The sequence below is a fragment of the Macaca thibetana genome, chromosome 14 (genome assembly GCF_024542745.1).
Source record: "Macaca thibetana thibetana isolate TM-01 chromosome 14, ASM2454274v1, whole genome shotgun sequence".
NCBI classification, from domain to species: Eukaryota; Metazoa; Chordata; class Mammalia; order Primates; family Cercopithecidae; genus Macaca; species Macaca thibetana.
The window spans coordinates 116331396-116349542 of record NC_065591.1 but is presented as its reverse complement, the minus strand read 5'-3'; the positions used below and the strand labels follow the sequence as shown (position 1 = coordinate 116349542).

The 18147-nt window shown below is 55.3% G+C and overlaps 3 protein-coding genes across 4 annotated transcripts; all 3 read right to left on the bottom strand.

Annotated features, from left to right (window-relative positions):
- Window positions 1–1158: 1158 nt before the first annotated feature.
- Window positions 1159–6497, bottom strand: LOC126934791 (roundabout homolog 3). 2 transcript variants are annotated; one of them, XM_050755607.1, is made up of 12 exons: window positions 6208–6497; window positions 5471–5494; window positions 5346–5388; window positions 4997–5136; window positions 4527–4721; window positions 4222–4360; window positions 3843–4055; window positions 3274–3425; window positions 3041–3151; window positions 2669–2830; window positions 2012–2196; window positions 1159–1386 (listed from the first exon to the last, which is right to left on the bottom strand). In XM_050755607.1, exons 4-12 carry the CDS (start codon window positions 5127–5129, stop codon window positions 1375–1377), a joined length of 1302 nt encoding a protein of 433 aa, XP_050611564.1. In that variant the 5' UTR covers window positions 5130–5136; window positions 5346–5388; window positions 5471–5494; window positions 6208–6497; the 3' UTR covers window positions 1159–1374. The 2 variants fall into 2 exon arrangements, with proteins under 2 accessions (XP_050611564.1, XP_050611566.1); XM_050755609.1 differs by lacking the exons at window positions 4527–4721; window positions 6208–6497 and adding an exon at window positions 5723–5812.
- LOC126936549 (roundabout homolog 3-like) lies at window positions 5924–12116 on the bottom strand (the record flags this gene model as incomplete). The annotated part of the gene is made up of 12 exons (XM_050759278.1): window positions 5924–6393; window positions 6543–6714; window positions 6988–7109; window positions 7325–7550; window positions 7733–7863; window positions 8405–8571; window positions 8779–8944; window positions 9250–9331; window positions 9550–9755; window positions 10086–10257; window positions 11507–11631; window positions 11918–12116. Coding segments are annotated over 12 exons (2238 nt in total), but the record flags the coding sequence as incomplete, so codon positions are not given.
- Window positions 12035–17277, bottom strand: LOC126936548 (roundabout homolog 3-like). Its single transcript, XM_050759277.1, has 6 exons — window positions 16955–17277; window positions 16173–16294; window positions 13557–13883; window positions 13084–13241; window positions 12578–12698; window positions 12035–12481 (listed from the first exon to the last, which is right to left on the bottom strand). Exons 1-6 carry the CDS (start codon window positions 17275–17277, stop codon window positions 12339–12341), a joined length of 1194 nt encoding a protein of 397 aa, XP_050615234.1. The 3' UTR covers window positions 12035–12338.
- Window positions 17278–18147: the final 870 nt, after the last annotated feature.

The following is an 18147-nucleotide window of genomic DNA, read 5'->3' as shown; positions in this document are numbered from 1 at the left end:
TTTTCGTTTTCTGGATTTTGTGAGGCGGTGGGGGGTGGGGGTTGTTTTGGGGTTTTTTTTTTTTTTTTTTTTTAGCTTCCTGGTAAAATTCCTTTTGAAAACATTCCAACCCTGTTTGCCAGACTGAAAGGGACAGAGAGATTTGTACACTTAGAGGTCAAAGGGGCAGACGAGGTCAGGGCCTGGGCCTGGAGGGCAGCCGCCAAGCCCAGAGAGTCCAGGGAAGTCACTGAGTCAAGGGTAGAGCAAGTGAGAAGGAACAAAACCTCAGGTCACCGGTGAGTACACGGGATGCGGGGCAGGAGGTGACGAGGACCATGGCAGTCACCACAAAAAAGTCTTAACAGTTCTGTGCCTGTCAACCCAATCACATCTGGGCCCAGCAAGAGGTGCCTGTTTGTCCTCTGTGACGGAGTCAGAGGGTTTGAAAAAGCATGCTCTTCCTTCTTGCCTGGGGTTTCTCCCATAAGCTCCTCCTTTCTTTGAGTTTTTCAAGATAGTTTTTTGTGAGGGGTGTATTTTCTTGTGGGAAAGTAGATCCCAGAGGAGGGCACTAAAGAAGGGCCTGGCTTGACCTTCCAGAGGTAGAACATGTGTCTTATTACTGGGCATTTGGAAAGTCTATGGTTGTAACTCGGGGACAGTGAGCTTCTTACTCCTTTAAGAAGCAGGACAGTACAGTCCCCACCTAGTGTTTTTTCGTTTTTTTTGTGTTTGTTTGTTTGTTTGCTTGTTTGTTTGTTTTTGAGATAGGGTCTCACTCTGTCACCCAGGATGAAGTCCAGTGGCACAATCATAGCTCACTATAACCTCTAACACCTGGGTTTAGGCAATACTACTGCCTCAGCTTCCCAAGCAGATAGAATGACAGGTGCACACAACCGTACCTGGCTAATTTATTTATGTATTTAGTTAGTTAGTGTGTGTGTAGACACAAGGTCTTGCTAGGTTGCCCAGGCTGGTCTTAAACTCCTGGGCTCAAGTGATCCTCCTGCCTCAGCCTCCTGAAGTGCTGGGTGTGAGCCATTGTGCCTAACTTAGTACTTTTGACAGAGTGGAAAGGGAAGCAGAAGCTACCAGTGTGTGCTGATATATAGGACCCTGTAGTCGCCTTCTTCCCAGCCTTCTGCACAGAACCAGACAGACATGGCCCCGGGCTCTGATCAGACTCTTTTTATTGTTTTGTTTTTTATAAACAAGTCTCAGGTAGAAAGAGAAAGAAAGGGAGGAGCTAGCTCTCTGCCTTCTCAGTCAATTGAAATCGTGGAAAGCAATGGGCTTCAGTTAGCCCCACTCATCACTGCTGGGAGGGAAAAGACATCCCTACTACCCTTCCCTGTGGCACTCCTGATATTCTCAATGCCCCAACAAGGGTCATCTTGGTTCCTAGGGAGACAGAGAGATGCTGTTTTGTAAAACCCTGGCCCAGGGCAAACAAGTCCAAGAGGGGTTCGGGCTTTCTCTCTCCTAACCCAGTTCTCCTATGGTGACCCAGACTCCTCGATTATGTATCATCTTGTCCTTACCCCTTGTCATTTCTTTTGTTTTGTGTTGTTTTGTTTGAGACAGAGTCTCGCTCTGTCGCCCAGGCTGGAGAGCAGTGGTGTGATCATGGCTCACTGCAGCCTTGACTGCCCAGGCTCAAGCTATCCTCCCACCTCAAGCCTGCAGAGTAGCTGGGACTACAGGAGCACACCACCACGCCCAGCTAATTTTGTATTTTTTTTTTTGTAGAGATGGGATTTCACCATATTGCCCAGGCTAATCTCGAACTCCTGAGCTCAAGGGATCCACCCGCCTCGGTCTCCCAAAGTGCTAGGATTACAGGCATGAGCCACCACACTCAGTCCCCTTGTCACTTCTACAGGATTCCTCCCTCCCCCTCACTCTCTCGATCCCCTCCTTTTGACACTCCTCTACAAGCCCTTGCCTACCTTCCTGTTTTCCTTACCCCTTGGTCCACCCTTCCCTAGTCCTCTCCCCTCATTTTTCTGCAATCTATAGCCCCTACCTCTCGGCGTTTCTGTCCCGGCCTTTGGCTCTGGCTCCGGCTCCGACTCCGGCTCCGGCCAGGGCCCCGGGATCCCCTAGAGCTGCTGGAGCCCCTGGAAGAGTTGCTGCCAGCCGTGGAACAGGTGCTGGTGCCCTGGCCCCGGGAAAGGAAGCTTGGTCTGCTGTACGGGAGCCAGGCCTCTTCTGCAGCACAAGAGCGAAAGGCAGCCGGGTGCAGGCAGGGAGCAGAACTTCCCTGTCACCCACCCTGCCACCCTGACCACAAGCGCAGCTCTGGAAGAAGATGGAAGGGCAGGCACAGAGCTCAGCCAGCCTGGGACTGAGGAGCAGCAGAGTGCCTGGCACATGGCCTTGACATCACGGGTACTCAGAACACTGCGGGGAAGCTCCCAATCAGAGGGAGCCTTGTAGGGAGCGGGGACAGAGCACCTAGACCCCAGTCCTCTCATCTGGGCTTCCATCCTGGGAATGAACACAACTTGGGACTTCACGGGATTGTGCTCAGAGAGAGCTAGAGAGACAGGGGAGTTTGATGTGGATCAAATGCATGGACCTAACTAAAGGGAGGGCTGAGCTGGTCTACTATCAGACCCCAGTCCCAAAGCCCACAGTCTCTGGTGGCAGCAGCCCTCCTGCCTGCCCTGGCCCTGCTTACCATCCGGGTGGGGACCCCGCTGGGCTGCCAGGGGCATGGCCTGTACCACTTTCCTCTCTCCACTGCGCTCCCGCTCCAGGGAAGACATGCTGCCTGCTGCCCTCAGCTCCAGGGCCCAGCTCGCCTCTTCCTCTGGCGGTGGCAAGGGTGGTGGGGGCAAGTCTGGGGAGGGAGCTGTTTTCAGTGGAGCCTCCTGCCACTCCTGTCACTATCTTTCTCTTACCTGCATTCCCTGGCACCAGGAGGCTGCCAACGAACAGCCCAAGATTGGGGTTCACCTGTTCCCTCCTCCAGCCCCCAGAGTGCACCCTTGGTTTCCTGCCTGTCCCCCCACCATTTCTGTCACCATCTCCCAGGTGCATCCTCCCTCACCCCCAGGACTGTTCTCCCTCCTGTAGGGAAGAGCCTTGGGTTTCTTCCGGAATCGAGCACGGGGTCCTTGAAGTGGGGGAGTCATCTCCCCATTCCCCTGCCAGGTTCTGCCTGTAGCATTAGGAGACGGGAAGAGGAACGGGTAAGGGCAAAGATCAGGAAAGGGGCCTAAGGTGAAGGGGAAGCAAGCACTGGAGGGGGTCAGGGGACAAAAGGAGGTTGTACAGACTTACCTGGGGCACTGCTGGCTATGCTAGGGGCAGGACTGGGGCTGAGGTGGGGCAAGGCTGCAGAGCCAGCACCCAGGCCAGCAGGCCTCCCTTCACGGATGCCCAGCATGGGCTGGGATACACTGAGAGGGGAACTCGGCCCAAGGGGCACCCTCCTGCAATGACAAGAGGCCTCAGCATCTGTTCCCTCCACAAAACCTGAGTGCCTACTATGGGCCTGGCACTGTGGTAGACACCCAGCCTAACAGATAAATGAGACACAACCCGTCCCCCCATAAGTCCTCCCAAGCTAGAGAAGCATGAGGAGAGCCATATCTGAAATGTCTCAGGAAGCTTGCTGACCACTCCACCGAGAGCCAGTCTAATGGGCATGAGAGATCTTGTCAGCCTCCCTATTCCTGTCCAAATTACACTTCCACCCTGACACAGCCCTGAGACTTCTGTACCCCAGATCCATCCATCCATCCATCCATCCATCCATCCATCCATCCATCCCTCCCTCCACTCAGTCATCTACTGAGTAGATATGTGTAGAGGGCTTGCAATGAGTGAGGTACTATATACCTCCCTACCTGGGCATCTGGTGGAGATGGGGCATGTCAGTTGGGGGCTGGGGAGGGTCAGGAGGTGAGGGGGTAAGAGTGGCTGTGGACTGCTGTCCATAGGAGGGTGTGGGAGAGGGGGTTTCCCTTCGGGATGGAGTGACCAAGCACCCTCCACTGGAGCTGGGCTCCGTCAGGTGGCTTCTCTCAGGCATTGGCGGGCACCACTCCTCTGGCTCTGAGCTAGTGTCAAAGAGGCAGAAGAGAAGGAAAGGGCTGAGTTGCTTCCATACTTTCCCTTTGGCCTCCCTGCTGCCCCTTCCCCTTCCTCTGCCGGCCTCTCTGCATCCCCCAGCAGCCCATGGTCTGGCCGCAGGTGTGTGGGCCTGGAAGCAGGGAGCATCCCTACCTGCCCTCCAGCTCCTCCTCGGGCCCCTCTAGGCAGCTCAGTTCACAAGAAGGAGGAGGTGGGGGCAGGGCTTCTGGCCAGTTGAGAGAGGGCATCTGCACAGGTTTCCCCAGAAGCTTCACTCTGCCTCCCTTGGCTCCTGAGGAGAATAGGATGGGGACACCCGGACAACAGGCAGGAAAGAGCCAGAGATGAGACGGGTCAGAAGGAAGTGCCAGGCTAGGTGCTAGAGGGTCAGGGAGGAGGATCCTCTTTGGGAATACCCTGGTCAGGGCTAAACGGGGTTTCAGGAGTTGGAGTCATACCACTGTCCCCCTGGCTCCACTCTGGAGGAGCATACTGGCTCCAGGGGCCCGCATCCCCTGAGGGATGTTGGGGGAAGCCCCCATGGAAGGTCTGCAGCTCCTCCCCCGCTGGGTCAATGGTGCTGTAGACAGGACCCTCGCCCGGGGCGGCCGTGCCCCGGGCCGTCTGAGCCAGATACAGGGAGATTCCTGCTTCTGCAGAGAAGGAGGGAGGCCCGGGGGACAGAGACAGAAAAATAGAGGACAACAGAATGGAGGGCAAAGGGAGATCCCACGGGATCAACTTCGTCCTCCACACAAGCCTTACATCCTAAACCAGGGTGGAGGTAGGTCAGAGAGGCTCCCCCAGCTCACATCCTCCCCAGGGACTGACCAACCTCAGAGAGACTGGGCTCCCAGGCGCCCTTCAGTTTGCCCCAGTAGTCGGGAGAAGTGTGCTGAAGCCAGATGAGGGAATGAGAACTCCTCACCATTGTAATATCTGTCGTCCGGGTCAGGATTGCTGGGGCAGCAGCTTCCCCTGGGTTCCTGGGCTGAGGGGCTTCGAGATGGGTGGGGCCACGAATCTGCCAGCCATGGGTAGGGGGCGGGGCCAAGGCCCATGGGTGGCCTGAGTGAGAGCAGGTGAGCGTTGGGGACGGAGCGCCTGAAGAGGCCAGCAAAGGAAAGGGAGGTGGCGATATTTGGGAGTCGCGGGACAGTGGCGGTGGCGTTGGGGTGGGAAGTGGCCATGCTCCCTCCACCTGGGGCGGCAGCGGGGAGGAAGAAGAGTGGCCTCTCGGTGGAGGTCATCCTGGGGAGATGGGCTAAGAGAATTACCTGGAACTGGCTCCAGAGAGGCCCTCTGAGTGCGGGAAGGACACTGGGGAAAATGAAGGGGAGAATGTGTGAGAGAAGGGCCCTTCCTGGGGGGTCTGAACCCCAATGGGGCAGAGATGGCTTACCTGCCGGTGTGTAGGCAAAAGAGGCTTCCAGAAAGGAACCCGTGGGAGAAAGAAGAGGGGAAATGAGGAGAAGGGTCAGAAATACCCCTATACTTGTCCACTCCTCGGCCCCGGTCCCAGTTCCACCACTCAGGCTGCACCCTGGATCGATTTCATCAGAATTTCTGGGGGGTGGAACTCAGGTATCGGTATTTTTCTCAAGCTCCCCAAGTGATTCCTATGTATAGCCGACCGAGATTGAAAACCACTGACCTCAGACACCTCAGATTCTCTCCAGAGACGTCCCTTACTAGGGAGTAGCAGAACTCGGGTCGCCTCTTTTCAGGGAGCCCCGCCTTTCCATTCAGATCCCGCCTCTCAATTTACTGCCTGGGATCCTGGCCACACCCCCTCTAGCCAGGCCCCGCCCCCTGCCCTTGGAGTGGGCTTTCAGTCCGCGAACTTGCCCCTTCTTTATGGAGACGGTTGCAAAGCCTGGCCTCCTTGCGGCGTCTTAGGGGCAAAAGTCACCCCTCTCCCCAGATCAGGTCCCGCCCCGTCTTGGCCCGCAACTCTTCCCAGTCCTGGCAGCAACTCGAGCCGCCCCGCGTATCCCACCCCTACCCAAGAGGCTGAACTCCAGGTGAGACCCCTTCCTCCCGACCCGGTCCTCACTCGCCAGCGGCTAAGCCCCTGCCCCTCCCCATGGCCCGCCTGGCTCCCTCCTGGCTCCGTCCGCTCAGGGGCCGGGCGCTCACCCGTGTAGTGGCTGAGCTCTTTGCGCTGTTTCCGGCGCCGGTAGAGGGCGGCGCAGAGCCCGAGCAGTAGCGCCCCGCAGGCGGCGCCGCTGCCCGCGAGGAAGGCGGGCTTCCGCAGCACCCTCGCTAGCCGCTCCGCCAGCCCGGCGCCCACCTCCAGCCCGGGCTCCAGGTCCGGCGGGGACGCTGTGGGGGTCAGAGAGGTGAGGGGAGGAGGGGCGCGAAACCCTGGAACTGGGAAAGAGTCATTCTCGACCTGGCAGGCACAGCTACCCCAGTTGGGGGCTTGCCCCGCCCCCGCCACGATCCCCAGCACTGCCCTCCGGTGGACTCACGCAGCTGCACCAGCACCGGGGCACTGGCCACGCCCACGCCTGCGCTGGTGGCCGCCGCGACCAGGGTTCGATAGAGGAGACCGGGCACCAGTCCTCGGAGCATTGCGGAGCGTGCCCCGCCTGCTGCAGACCGATTGAGGTGAAAGCGGCTCTCATTGCCCAGGCACCAGATCTAGGGAGGCCGAGTCCCGGATTTAGAGTCAGAAATGGGGTTCTTAGCCTCACCGGCAAACTTAAGGCTTCAAATGGTAGAGGAGCCTTAGACAGATGTAATGTAATTCAACCTGGAAACAACACTTGGAAACCTCTCTCTTCTCCCCTAAACTCATCCCCAACCCTAAAGCCAAACCTATAATAGATTTCCTCCACCCTAATTCTAGCCACTAGTTCCTCCCTCTCCCTCCCAGCCTGGCCCTCCCATCCAGTCCCTTCTCAGTCCCTCTACCTGGTACTCCGTGATGACCCCATTTTGCTGGGAGGGGAGTGGAGGTTCCCAGGTCACAGTGATACTGCTGTTGCCATCACCCCCCAAGGCCACCGCCACTCCCTGGGGGGGGCCACTGGGGGCTGGGCCAGGGTGGAGCATGGTGAGAAGGACACAAATAGTCATTGCAAGCTGCCCCTCCTACCCCAACATTCCCTGTTCTTACATCTTAGGGAACTGAGAGCCATTCCTCCTCCCCACCCACTCACCCTGCTCTCATCCTGCAAATTTTCATCCCCCCTCCACCCCTACCCTTTCTTCCCTCTTGTCCATCCATCTGTTCGGTGGCCCTCCTTACCCTCCTCAGGAATGCTCCTGGTCACAGAGAGGCTTTCAGCTCCCAGCCCCTCCTGGCCTTGGGCTTGCACCTTGATCTGGATTTGGGTCCCTGGAGGGAGTCCTCTTAGCACAGTGCTTTGCTGGCTTGGGGACTGTAGGTCCAACATTGTCCAGCTTCCTCTGTCAGGGCCTGCTACCCTCCAAGACACCCGGAAACCTTGCACCAGCTGGACTGGGCCATCCACCTGTGGGAGACAGGACAAGGCACACCAGAGGGGGAGGCTGGGGCCATACAGGCCCTCCAGGCCCAGCCCCTCCTCCACTCACGCGGCCTTCCCCAGCCACTCACCTCCCACTCTCCCATACTCACACTTGGAGGCCCTCATGTGCCTCATAATCTTCCCCACCCTGAATCTCCTCCCCATACCACACTCACAATCCAGGACACCTGCAGGGTCCGGGGTCCCAGCACTATGGGCTCCTGCAGGCGCACAGCCACTTCAGCCAGTCCCTGCTGGCCTCTCCATGGGTCCTCCACTGGCCTAGAGGGACTGCTGTCTGTTGACCAAAGAACCCACTCAGCAGAGGCCACCAGGGACAGGGAGACATGACTGAGAGTGTGCTCGTGTCCTACCTCTGCCCTGCTCCACTTAGTAGAGCACACCCCATGCTCAGGAGGGGACTGGTCAGGGCAATAGCTTCCAGATGTGGGCCTCGGTGTCCAGCTAGCATAACTACACATGCATCCTTTAAAGGCCTCAGTTCCTCATCTCTAAGATGAAGATGGCCCCTCCATGGTCCCTTCTGGTCTTAATAATCTATATTATTTATGGGTGAAAGGCTCAGAAGTCAGAAGCTGCCAAAATGCATGAATACCTCTCTCTTTCCTTCTTCCCTCCTCCCCTCTCCCTGCCTTCCTCCTCCCTTGTCTCTTCTATGAGAGGCAAATGTGATCTCCTATTCCAGGCCGGGCCACCAGTATAGACCTGGCATAGCAGGAAAGAACTTTATGAACTGCCATGGTGTCATGGTTTTGGGGGAGAGGGATGCTCTACGATGTAACATTTCATGCCCATGAGCCCAGGGACTCTGACCTTACCCTGTGTACGGACAGGCTCAGAGACAGGGCTGGGATCACTGAGGCCCCAGGTTCCCACTGCTCGAACCAGAAACACGTAGATGGTGTTGGGCTGCAGACCACTGACTGTGTGTGTCTCCAGCTGCACGCCATCTGCCACAGTACGCCACGTGTTGCCAGCTGCTGGGCTACAACAGGAAGGAGATGACAGGGTTGCCTAAGCCAGGAACTCCCAACCTGCCTACTCCATCTCATCCACTCTCTATGAACCACCATTGTGTCTTCCCCTTGGGAGAGGGTATTGGAGAACCCCGCCTCACAATAGCAAAGACCCTAAGGGTATAGGATCCCCTCCTTTTAACTCTCCAGGTTTGCGTTCAAAACTGTCTCCATACCTGAAAGCCTCTATCACATAAGATGTGACTGCAGCCCCAGTCTGTGGGTTGGGCTCCCAGGTCAGGGTAATGCTGTTCTTGGTGATCTCAGTGACCACTGGCTGAGAGGGTGGCCCCGGAGGGGTACTGGGTTCTGTAGGGGGGTCTGGTGATACTCCCCAATCTTCTGCAGTGGGAGATAATCTTTAAGTAGAAGGATAGGAAAAGGATAACCCTAGTGGAACCTGTCTCCTTCCCAGGGGAGCTATGGAGCTCTGAGCAGTGGTGATGGTCAGAGTGGGCTATAGTATACGAACCCCTACTCACATCTGCCTCCCATGGGCACCACTACTGTCCTCCTCATCCTCACCACCGTAACCATGGCATTTGTGACATAAAGTTAATCCCAGAGTTTGAGGGGGTATTGACTCCCTGTTGAAGCAGGTTTGGAGGAAGGTATTATCAAAATAAGGGAACAAAGAAAAAACTCACCCCGCATCTTAAGCCAGCCACTCCATGTGGCTTCCCCTATGGAACTCTTGGCCACACAGCTGTAGAAGCCCATGTCCATCTCCTGTAAGAGAGGGCAGAGCACTGGCAAACAGAGTGCAGCAAGATCCAGTGAGGGAGTGGAGGCGGGTAGCAGAAGGATGGGAAGATGTTGGACACTGGGTGCTCTGAGAGAACAGAGGGGTAAAGATGGGGCTACAGGCCCAGTGAGTACTTACTTGTGTAAGGAATGTGGAGCAGATAGCCATTCTCAGCTACTAGGGCCCCAGGGATGACACTCACCTGCACGTTGGCAATGTACAGGGTACCGTTGGCCATTGGCTTGAACTGGAGGTCATCCCCCTGCAGCCACTGCCCATCCTTCTTCCATCGGACACTGGGTTGAGGGTTCCCAGTCACTCTGCATGGCAGCCACACGGAGGAGCCAAGCACCAGCGTCTGATTGGCTGGTCCCTGGAGGATGACAGGAGGCAGCCCATCCAAAGAGGCTGAGAGAGGAAGACCGTGTGCACCTCAGGGGAGGAGCTTAGGGCCTGGCGGCCAGCCCCTTGTCCTCATTCTCCACTCCTTCACCCTCCCTCCCCCACCCTCTGAAACTTCTGGTGATCAGAGGGGGCTTTGATAATCATCTAAGTCTCTGCCCAGGACGAGCCATTATTAGTGGCTTCTGCTGCTGGTTTCCAAACTTCAAGGACATGCCTCAGGAACACACCTTTCCTCTTGCAGACATAGTATATGGACTCCAAGAGAAACACACCACTTTAGGCCATTATTTCCTCCCAAGCCATGGGTCCAGCCCTATCTCCATGGGCACATACCTCCTTTTATCTGCAGCAAGGCCTTGGCCAGGATGCTGCCAGCCACACTGACAGCCTGGCACACATAGTACCCAGCATCCCCACGCTGCACCGCAGTGATGTTGAGTTGGCCTCTTGGAGAGACTGAGAAGCGCCCTGTTGGCTGAAGTGACTGACTGGGGAAAAGCAGGACCTGGAGACAGAGCAAGGAACCAGGGTAGGGAATGAGCAGGCAACTGGGCAGGGAGAGGTCCCCATTCCTGTCAATCTCAAAATTCAGAGAATTCCTAAGATTCTAGTTCATTGTCTGTCTCCAGCAGTGATGTGACCTTGGGCAAAGTAGTTAAATTTATTCACAAAATAAATCAGGGAATTGTATTCAACAGTTTCCGAGTCTACTTCCCAGCTCTGTGACTTACTAGTTGGGAAACCCTGAACAAGCTATTTAACCTGTTTCCCAAATTTGACGTTTAGAGGATAGTTAGAAAGATCACATGAAGGAATCATATGAAAGTCTTCTAACACATTGTGGTAAACACATTCCTCTTCTTCCTGCTTTAACGATTTTCATTAGATAGATCCATGGAAGATAATCCATTAGATTAGATAGGGAGGCAGGTTTGGGCCTCAGGATAAAGGGCACCATGCCGAGACCTGACTAACACCTGCTTCACCCGCTACTAACCATCACCGTTTTTATTCGGGTGAGAATCTAATTGGAATTCAGCAGTCCCAGGTGCTAGAAAAGATGTTAGAAAATTGTGGCTGTCGATTTGGAATGAGGTAGCAGGTTGCCTTGTTTTCCAGCAGAGTGGAGCTTGTCATACTTATTTTATCTTGCTGACCCTGTTTCCAGTAGCAAAATTCCTACCCTTCCTTTAGAGAGAGTTATTTATGTTGTAACTTCAGTTAATGTTCATTCTGCTTCTGGATTTTGAGATTTGTTTGCAAGGTTCAAAAGGAATGACTGTGAGCTCTCCCTTGTGAAAGTCCCTTGTGGCCACTATAAATAGAAGAGCAAGTAATTTTCTACCCTGAGCAGCTTTGGTTCAATAGTGTTTCCAGAACAGTGTGTCATGTCCAAAGCCAAAGCTCAAGGCGTCTAAAGGAGGAGAGAGAAATCGAGTTTGTTACATCCTCAGGATAGCCTTGCCAGAAACAGAAAGATTCTCTAAGAAACTACCATCCAGGACTGTTCTCTACCACCTAAGTGTATTATTATCATTTATTAAAAAGTGTCCCAATGTGTTCCAGGCCTTTTATATTCATTATGTTATTTAATCCTCTCAAATAACCTGCAAGGGTTTCTGGGGGCTCCCAAAGATAAAACAGAAGTCCCACAGAGAAGTTTGCAGAATGTAGAGGGAGGGAGGCTGAGCTGCGGAGGGAGGTTGAGCCACAGAGGAAGGCTGATGGGAAGCTCCTTGGAGATGGCCACCCACCTGACTCCCCTCCTTCTGCCAGAAGATGGCAGGTGGGGGGTTTCCTTTGGTCTCACACTGGAAAGCCACGCTCTCTCCAGGAGCTGCCATCTGGTCCTGGGGCTGGGTCACCAACTGGGGTGGGACTGGGAAGGGAAGATGAGAAAAAGGAACAGGGAGTCAGAGGCACTAAGAAAGGAGACTGCAGGAACAGGAGAGAGAAGCTCCAGCTTAGCTCAAGTGTATAGGAGCAGATATCCATCTCTTCCTGTCCAGCCTGTTTAGCGTTCTCCTCCTCCCACTCCTTGCAGAAGTCTCAGGTGTCCCACCCACATGCCCTGCTCTGCCCTTTCTCCCTCAGTCTCCTGCCAACCATCCTCCTTCTTCCCTCCTACCATTCCTGCTGCAGGCAGTCCCAAGCACAGCCCTCACCGTGAACACTGAGGGAGCCAGATGCTTCAGCGCGGCCCACACTGTTCTCCGCCACACAGGTGTAGGTTCCCTCATCTTCGGCACTCACAGGCCCAATCCAAAGGCTGTGGTCACTCCGGATCTCATACCTGCTCCACTCCCCACCCCAGGCTGGGTTGGCCACAGCTATAGACCCCTTCTCTCTCCCCCAGGACAGACACCAGGGTCAAGGTACATAAAGACAGGCAGGACCCAGCAGGGACAGAAGCTGGTTACCCATGGACAAATCAATGGAGGTAGGGACTGGATAGGACTGGGGCCACAGGCTCTAGGGAACAGACTTCTCTGTGCTCTCAAGTGACAATGTGCCTGCCTTCCAGTTTTCTAGGGCAGAATAATCTCTTGATCAGGTTGGGTCTTCCTATAGGCAGAAGAGGGCCTCTCACCTGCCTGTGGGCAGTTCCCCATCCTCCTTGCGCCAGTGTAGACGAGGTGGGGGATCTCCCTTCACCTCACATAGGAAATTCACAGGGGCATCAGCCAGGACCACCTGATTCACTGGTCTGCGCAGGAATGAGGGACGCTCTATGGAGTGGTAGTGAATGAACAGTCAGAGTGTCTGTAGGGCTACTTACTCTCCAGGCTACCTGTTCCCATAATTTCAAAATTCCCTGTGCCTACCCAGGACCACGACTTCAGCTGCCGCACTCTCCCGTTCTCCCGCCATGTTGGAGGCCACGCACACATACATGCCTGCATCGCTCTTGAGTGTATGTGACATCATCAGCTTCCCTCTACGGATCTGCAGAGTAATAATGGTAACTTTGGTCCGTTTCAGCTATCACAGTGTATATATATATATATATGGTGTATATGTGTGTATATACATATGTATAAAGTTTATTTGATCCTCACAGCAAGCTGATAAAGATGGCCAAGGAAGCTGACCCACGTATCACATGGGAAGTTCCTGGGGCATCATGCCCCGCCCCTTTTTTTATACCAATTCAATCTTCCTTATCCCTCACTGTATTGTTGACTCTTAGTCTCTGGTGAACTACTTCCCTGATCTCAATCTCCAGCCTTGAAACCTCCAAGGCCCTTCCTGGGCCTTTGAGCTTTGTCCCAGGCCCCTACCCTATTTCCCCTCTCCTGGTGGGATCCCCAGTCATAATCCCGCCCCTCACCGTGATCCTTCCTTCCTCTTCCTTGAGTCTTGCACCGTCCTTCCTCCAGGACACGGAAGGCTCCGGGTGGCCGCGGGGGGGCGCGCATTCCAGTACTGTTGGCTCCCCCACTGCCACCACCACGTTTCCAGGAGACTGCCGGAAATCATCACGGAGGACTGGATGGGGCGGGGGGCGGGGAAGAATAAGCAGGGTGTAAAGTGACATAACTGGCTGAGTACACAAGGAAAGTGGTGTCTTGAGAGGGGGTTGATCACCGCAGACTGGAATTCGTTCCCAGGTGAGAAAATACCAGCCTGGAGTCAGATCCAGGCTGGCCGTGGTGTGGCTATTAGAGATCAAAGGTCGCGGTCCCAAAGGAGGATGCTGAATGGGCTGAGGTCGTTGAGGCTGGTTCTGGGTCTGATTGCCCAGTGCCCTCCCGCCTACCCTGGGCTGTGGAAGCAACCAGCTGACGATCAACTGACTCTCACCTGCCACTTCCAGCGAGGCGTTTCTGCTCGCTGCTGCCCCCAGGTAGTTGCGAGCCACGCAAGTGTAGACACCTTCGTCCGGCCGCGCGCGGCGCCCGTGCACGATGCGCGGGAAAAAGAGGGCGCCGCTGGGCAGCAGCAGGCGGTGCGCACGCGGGTCCTCGCGCACAGTGGCCACACGCGCCCCGTTCTTGTACCACTCAATGTTGGGTCGGGGTCGGCCCTCAGCGCGACAGGGCAACGTGGCGGGCTCGCCTCGGGAGACCAGCAGATCTGGCGGCTGCTCCACGATGCGGGGCATAGCGTCCTCCGGTCCTACCGTTGACCCTGGGGACAGGGGGTGACGCAGAGGGCTCAGACCCGGACATTGTGGGGGCAGATTGAGGCTCCAGAGGGAAAGATAATCCTCTGGTCGTCCCTTCTCCTGTGCTTCTCTGCTGGAGCTCAGTCCCCGCCCCCACCCCCACCCCCTCCCCGCCTACCCTCTCCCTCTGCAGGATCCAATATCTCCCTATTGGCAGACGTTCCGCATTCCTGGTCTCAAAAGAAGATGCCTACGGACAGGCTGGTTAGTAGAGGAATCGGGACATAAACTTCTAGGCCGGCTTTCTGTACCACTTAGAGACCTCCATCTCCTCTCCCGCCAAGTTTAAGCGGGAGTGGCTGAACCACCACTTGAAGAGTAGACCCCTCCCTCACTTCCTACCCACTGGTTTCCATCTCCTACCTGCACTGGTTCACGGATCGTCCTTGCTCAGTGAACGACCACAAACTGTGCACTGGAGCCAACAATTGGTGACCTCTGCAAGGTCCCAGCCCAGTGAAATTGGGAATGTGGACTGGCCTGGGATCCCTTATGAAAGGGAAGACGGGAGTGATAGGGCCGGGACTAGAAGGGCTTGTCAACCTGGATTCTATGAGTCGCACAGAGTCCTTCTTACTGACACCCCGGATAATCATGCTTCATTTCAAGGGTCCTGTGAAATCACAGGAATTGAACTCAAAGAGCAGTAGAAATATTAGTAAGTCTCCTTTTCCTGAGAGGTGCATAGTTTCCAATAGATTAGCCTACTGATTGATGTTCCTCTACTTTCCCTGTTCACTCGAATCAGTTCATCCACATATTCTATCCCACCTGTCACTTGGCCTGCAGACTTTGGCCTGTTTCGCCTTCTGCACTAGGGTTTGGGATCCCGGAGCCTGTTATACTCCGGCAGGCTCAGCCTCTAGCCCAGCCAACAAAAGTGGATTTGTAACCCGTGGCGGCCAGTAGGTGCCACTGCAGCCTTGAATAATCTGGTGTAAAATAACCAGGGACCACTTCAAGCATCTGTTCTGCCCCCTGCCCCCTCCCCTCCTACCCTGTTCCAAAATCTGCAGGAACCTCCCGGTTCCAGCCCACGTGTGAGTTTGGGTTTCATTTCCCGCCCCTCCTCTTAGAAGTTCTGTTGTAGACAAAGCTGGACAGGCTGACCAGTGCTGGGGCTGCCCTGAGAAGTTTATTTTAATTGCCTGTAGGTCAAGAAGATCGATTTCTGTCCCACTTGAGAGAATAATTTTCTCCATCTCCCTTCCAATTGGAAATCTCTGCTTTTCACCCGTCTCTTCTCCTCCATCTCCTCCCATTCCCAATTTTGGAACACCCCGTGGTGAGCAACACTGGAGTGACTGAGAGCTCAGGTGTTGGTGTTGAACCAACCAGGGCTGGAATCTCAGACTTTGACCCTTCCTAGCTGTAAGAACTTGGGCAAATTATTTAACTTCTCTGAGTCTTAGTTTCTTTATTTGTGATGTGGGAGTAGTGATAGGGTTGCTCTAAGACCATAATGTATGTAAGACATTGGGGGATAAATGTTACTACTCTGCCATTATTTAAGGGCTTGTATTCCCAGCATATGCACCTTATCTTGGCTCCTACAGTCTCTACCTGAATCGAATTCTACCAGACCCCAATATTCTTTTTTCCCCTTGGTATAGCCCTCAGGTGTAAAGGAAATAGACTGATCTGTTATGGCTAGGTTTTGCTTCATGCTGCTTTTGTGACGATTAGGGCACCATTCACTCTATAAAGCATTTTCTCAGCGGCAAAATGTGTCTGTCAACACCTTCCTTACATACCTCACTAAGTTTTCGAGCTTAGATGAGACCAAGTATGGTGAAAACACTCTGTAAAAGCGCTAAGTGAGCAGAAGCGGGACTCTGCGGGGTGCCAGCGAGAAGGGGTCTGTGCTTAACCTCCTGGGAATCTAGGAGGGTCAAGAGGTTGGAGAATCGGGCTCATCCCCCATCGTCTTCCTCCCCACTCCTTCCATACGGAACACACCCTTCTGGTCGGTCCTTTCCCCCTAATTCCTGTAGACGCAGCTGCAGGCGCCCTTTCCCTGGAATTTCCCCCTACCCTTCCCGGTCTCAGGAGATGCTTCGACTGCAGCCTAATGAATAGCTAATGGCCATGCTAATGAGGCTCTGGGGCTCCTCCCTCAGCACCTGATGTGTCCTACACATAAACACACACATATTGCCCCGGTCTCCTTTCTCTCCACCTTCGAGTCCCCAGCACAGTGCTCGTCACTAGACTCGAGTGGGTCGAGGCAGAGGGATGGGGACCGCGTGCACCTGGAGGGAACCACACGCGAAAGCGCCCGGGAAAGCCGGGGTTGCAGATGCTGCAGGCAGGGGGCGCGCTCCGGCCTCTCCGAATGCTGGCGGCGGCCGGCTCCCGCAGCTTCCCCGCGGCGCTAGGGGAGAGCGCGCTGTCCCAGTCATTTATTAATCGCCGTAATTAGCGGTAACGACCTCGCAGCCAGCTCCGCCCGCCCGCCACAGCTCTGCCGGGGTGGGCCGGCTGAGAGTCCCGCCGCTGAAAGACAAACTTCTAAGTTTCCTTAAAATGATCGCCGCCCCTGTCCCCTCCGTAGCAAACACATCCAGCATTTTGGCTTCCTCTGGTCCTAAGTGAGTTCTTGGGAAACTTCGGGATTCCGAAGACCAGCTGCCTGGGTGGGTCACCGAGTGACCCGGCTTGGCCGAGGCCGGCGGGAGACCGTGCCCCCTCCTCTGCCCTCCCTGCGCTGGGCCCGGGCCTTTCTTAGCTCGGACTTCCCTGCCCGTCACCAGCCACGGTCTTCTCATCTGGGGTGGGCGTTGTAGGGGAAGGGAAGGAGGTGTAAAAAGACTCAGTAGATATCTTCTCCCAAGCCCTCGACCTCCCGCGGGTACCCCCACTCAGGTGCTCCAAGCTCCAAATTATCCCTTAGCCCCCAAGACCCAGGGAGGCGCTGGGAGGCGCCGCTCAATCCTGGACCTCGGGACAGGAGTGATTCTCCTTCTCTTCCACGCCGCCCTTCTCACCTCATCCCCATCCCAGGATCCCATATCCCCAAGAGGCAGGGACTCACCGTTGAGTGAGGGATCGCCGGGAGGCAGCAGGGTGTGGTTGAGCGCCGCCAGCGAAGAGTTGAAGCCCAAGAGTAGCTCGCTGGAGTTGGAGATGTCCCCGGCCAGAGAGTCCGCGAACAAGTTCATCTGCAGCAGCGTTTTCAGCAGGTAGCGCAGCATGGTTCGACCCAGCTGGGATCGGGGCGGGGGGCTCGGGGCCCAGCCCCTGGGTCTGAGACCCGCGGGCCGGGTGCCGTAAGCCCCTCCACAGCCTCTGCGCGCTGCGGCAGCCACGGTGCCGCTCTCCTGCCGGCTCGCCTGGGTACGGTCGGTGCCTCCTCATGCCCTCCTCCTTCCCTCGTCCTTCTCTCCACCCCCCAGTGCCGGAGTCCCCTGGGAGCTGGGCAGGCGGAAAGCAGGTGCCACGCCGATCACGGCGTAATTAAGGGATTAATCCACCTCCCTCCACCCTCCCACCCCTATCCCTACAGTCACTATCCGGGCAGGAGACTAGAGTAGCGTGGCACGCGAGTTGGAGTCCCCGCCCCGCGCCCCAAGTCTAGCGTTCTGTTCTGGACGCAGCGAGAGATTGTCCCTTCTTTCTCAAAGCACCTAAGATGAAGGATGAGGCTCTGTCGAACTCTGCCCTTCCGCCCAACTTTAGAACAGGAGTCTGTCCTCTCTTTTCCCTAACCTTATGGAAACTGAGGCAAAGCGCAAGCAATGCTCCTTGCTGCCAAAGCTGTGACTTCCATTCCCTCTCAAGTCTAGGGATTTGGCGACGGAAGTGCAGGAGACTGGGGTGGTTTGCAGCAAGAGTTGGGAGCAGGAAGAGAACTCCAAGACAGGTCCACCTCTCTGCCCTCTGGTCCTCTGTTCTGCAGCCTGGAGGCCAGGGGATGGTGCGGCGCGCCCTGACCCGGGAGTCCTGCTCCAAACGCCCTAATCTAGGAGTTCCTGTAGGAGACCGAAAGCCAGGCAAACCCAGGCAACTGTCATGTGCTTGAATACTTTTACATTACTCTGCTTTGACATTTTTTATTAAATTGTTTTACGTTTTTGAGGAGACTGAAATGGAACCAAGGATTCTAGGATAAAAACAAAGATAATATTATTTTTGTAAAGGCATGTGGGATTGATGCAAAATTCGTGCAAATCTGTTCAAATCTGATAACAGTCGTCCTTACTGGGGGGCGAGAAGAAAACCATGCAC

Coding starts and splice junctions, on each gene's coding strand:
- LOC126934791 (XM_050755607.1), bottom strand. CDS start 5,129: ATGGGCCTTGGCCCCGCCCCCTACCCATGGCTGGCAGATTCGTGGCCC. Junction 2,831..3,040: donor GAGGGAGAACAGTCCTGGGG/GTGAGGGAGGAT, acceptor CTCCCTCCCCAG/ACTTGCCCCCACCACCCTTG. Junction 2,197..2,668: donor GCGGGGTCCCCACCCGGATG/GTAAGCAGGGCC, acceptor CTTGTGCTGCAG/AAGAGGCCTGGCTCCCGTAC.
- LOC126936548 (XM_050759277.1), bottom strand. CDS start 17,277: ATGAGGAGGCACCGACCGTACCCAGGCGAGCCGGCAGGAGAGCGGCAC. Junction 13,884..16,172: donor TCGCGTGTGGTTCCCTCCAG/GTGCACGCGGTC, acceptor CCCTGTCCCCAG/GGTCAACGGTAGGACCGGAG. Junction 12,482..12,577: donor AGCTGAAGTCGTGGTCCTGG/GTAGGCACAGGG, acceptor ACCACTCCATAG/AGCGTCCCTCATTCCTGCGC.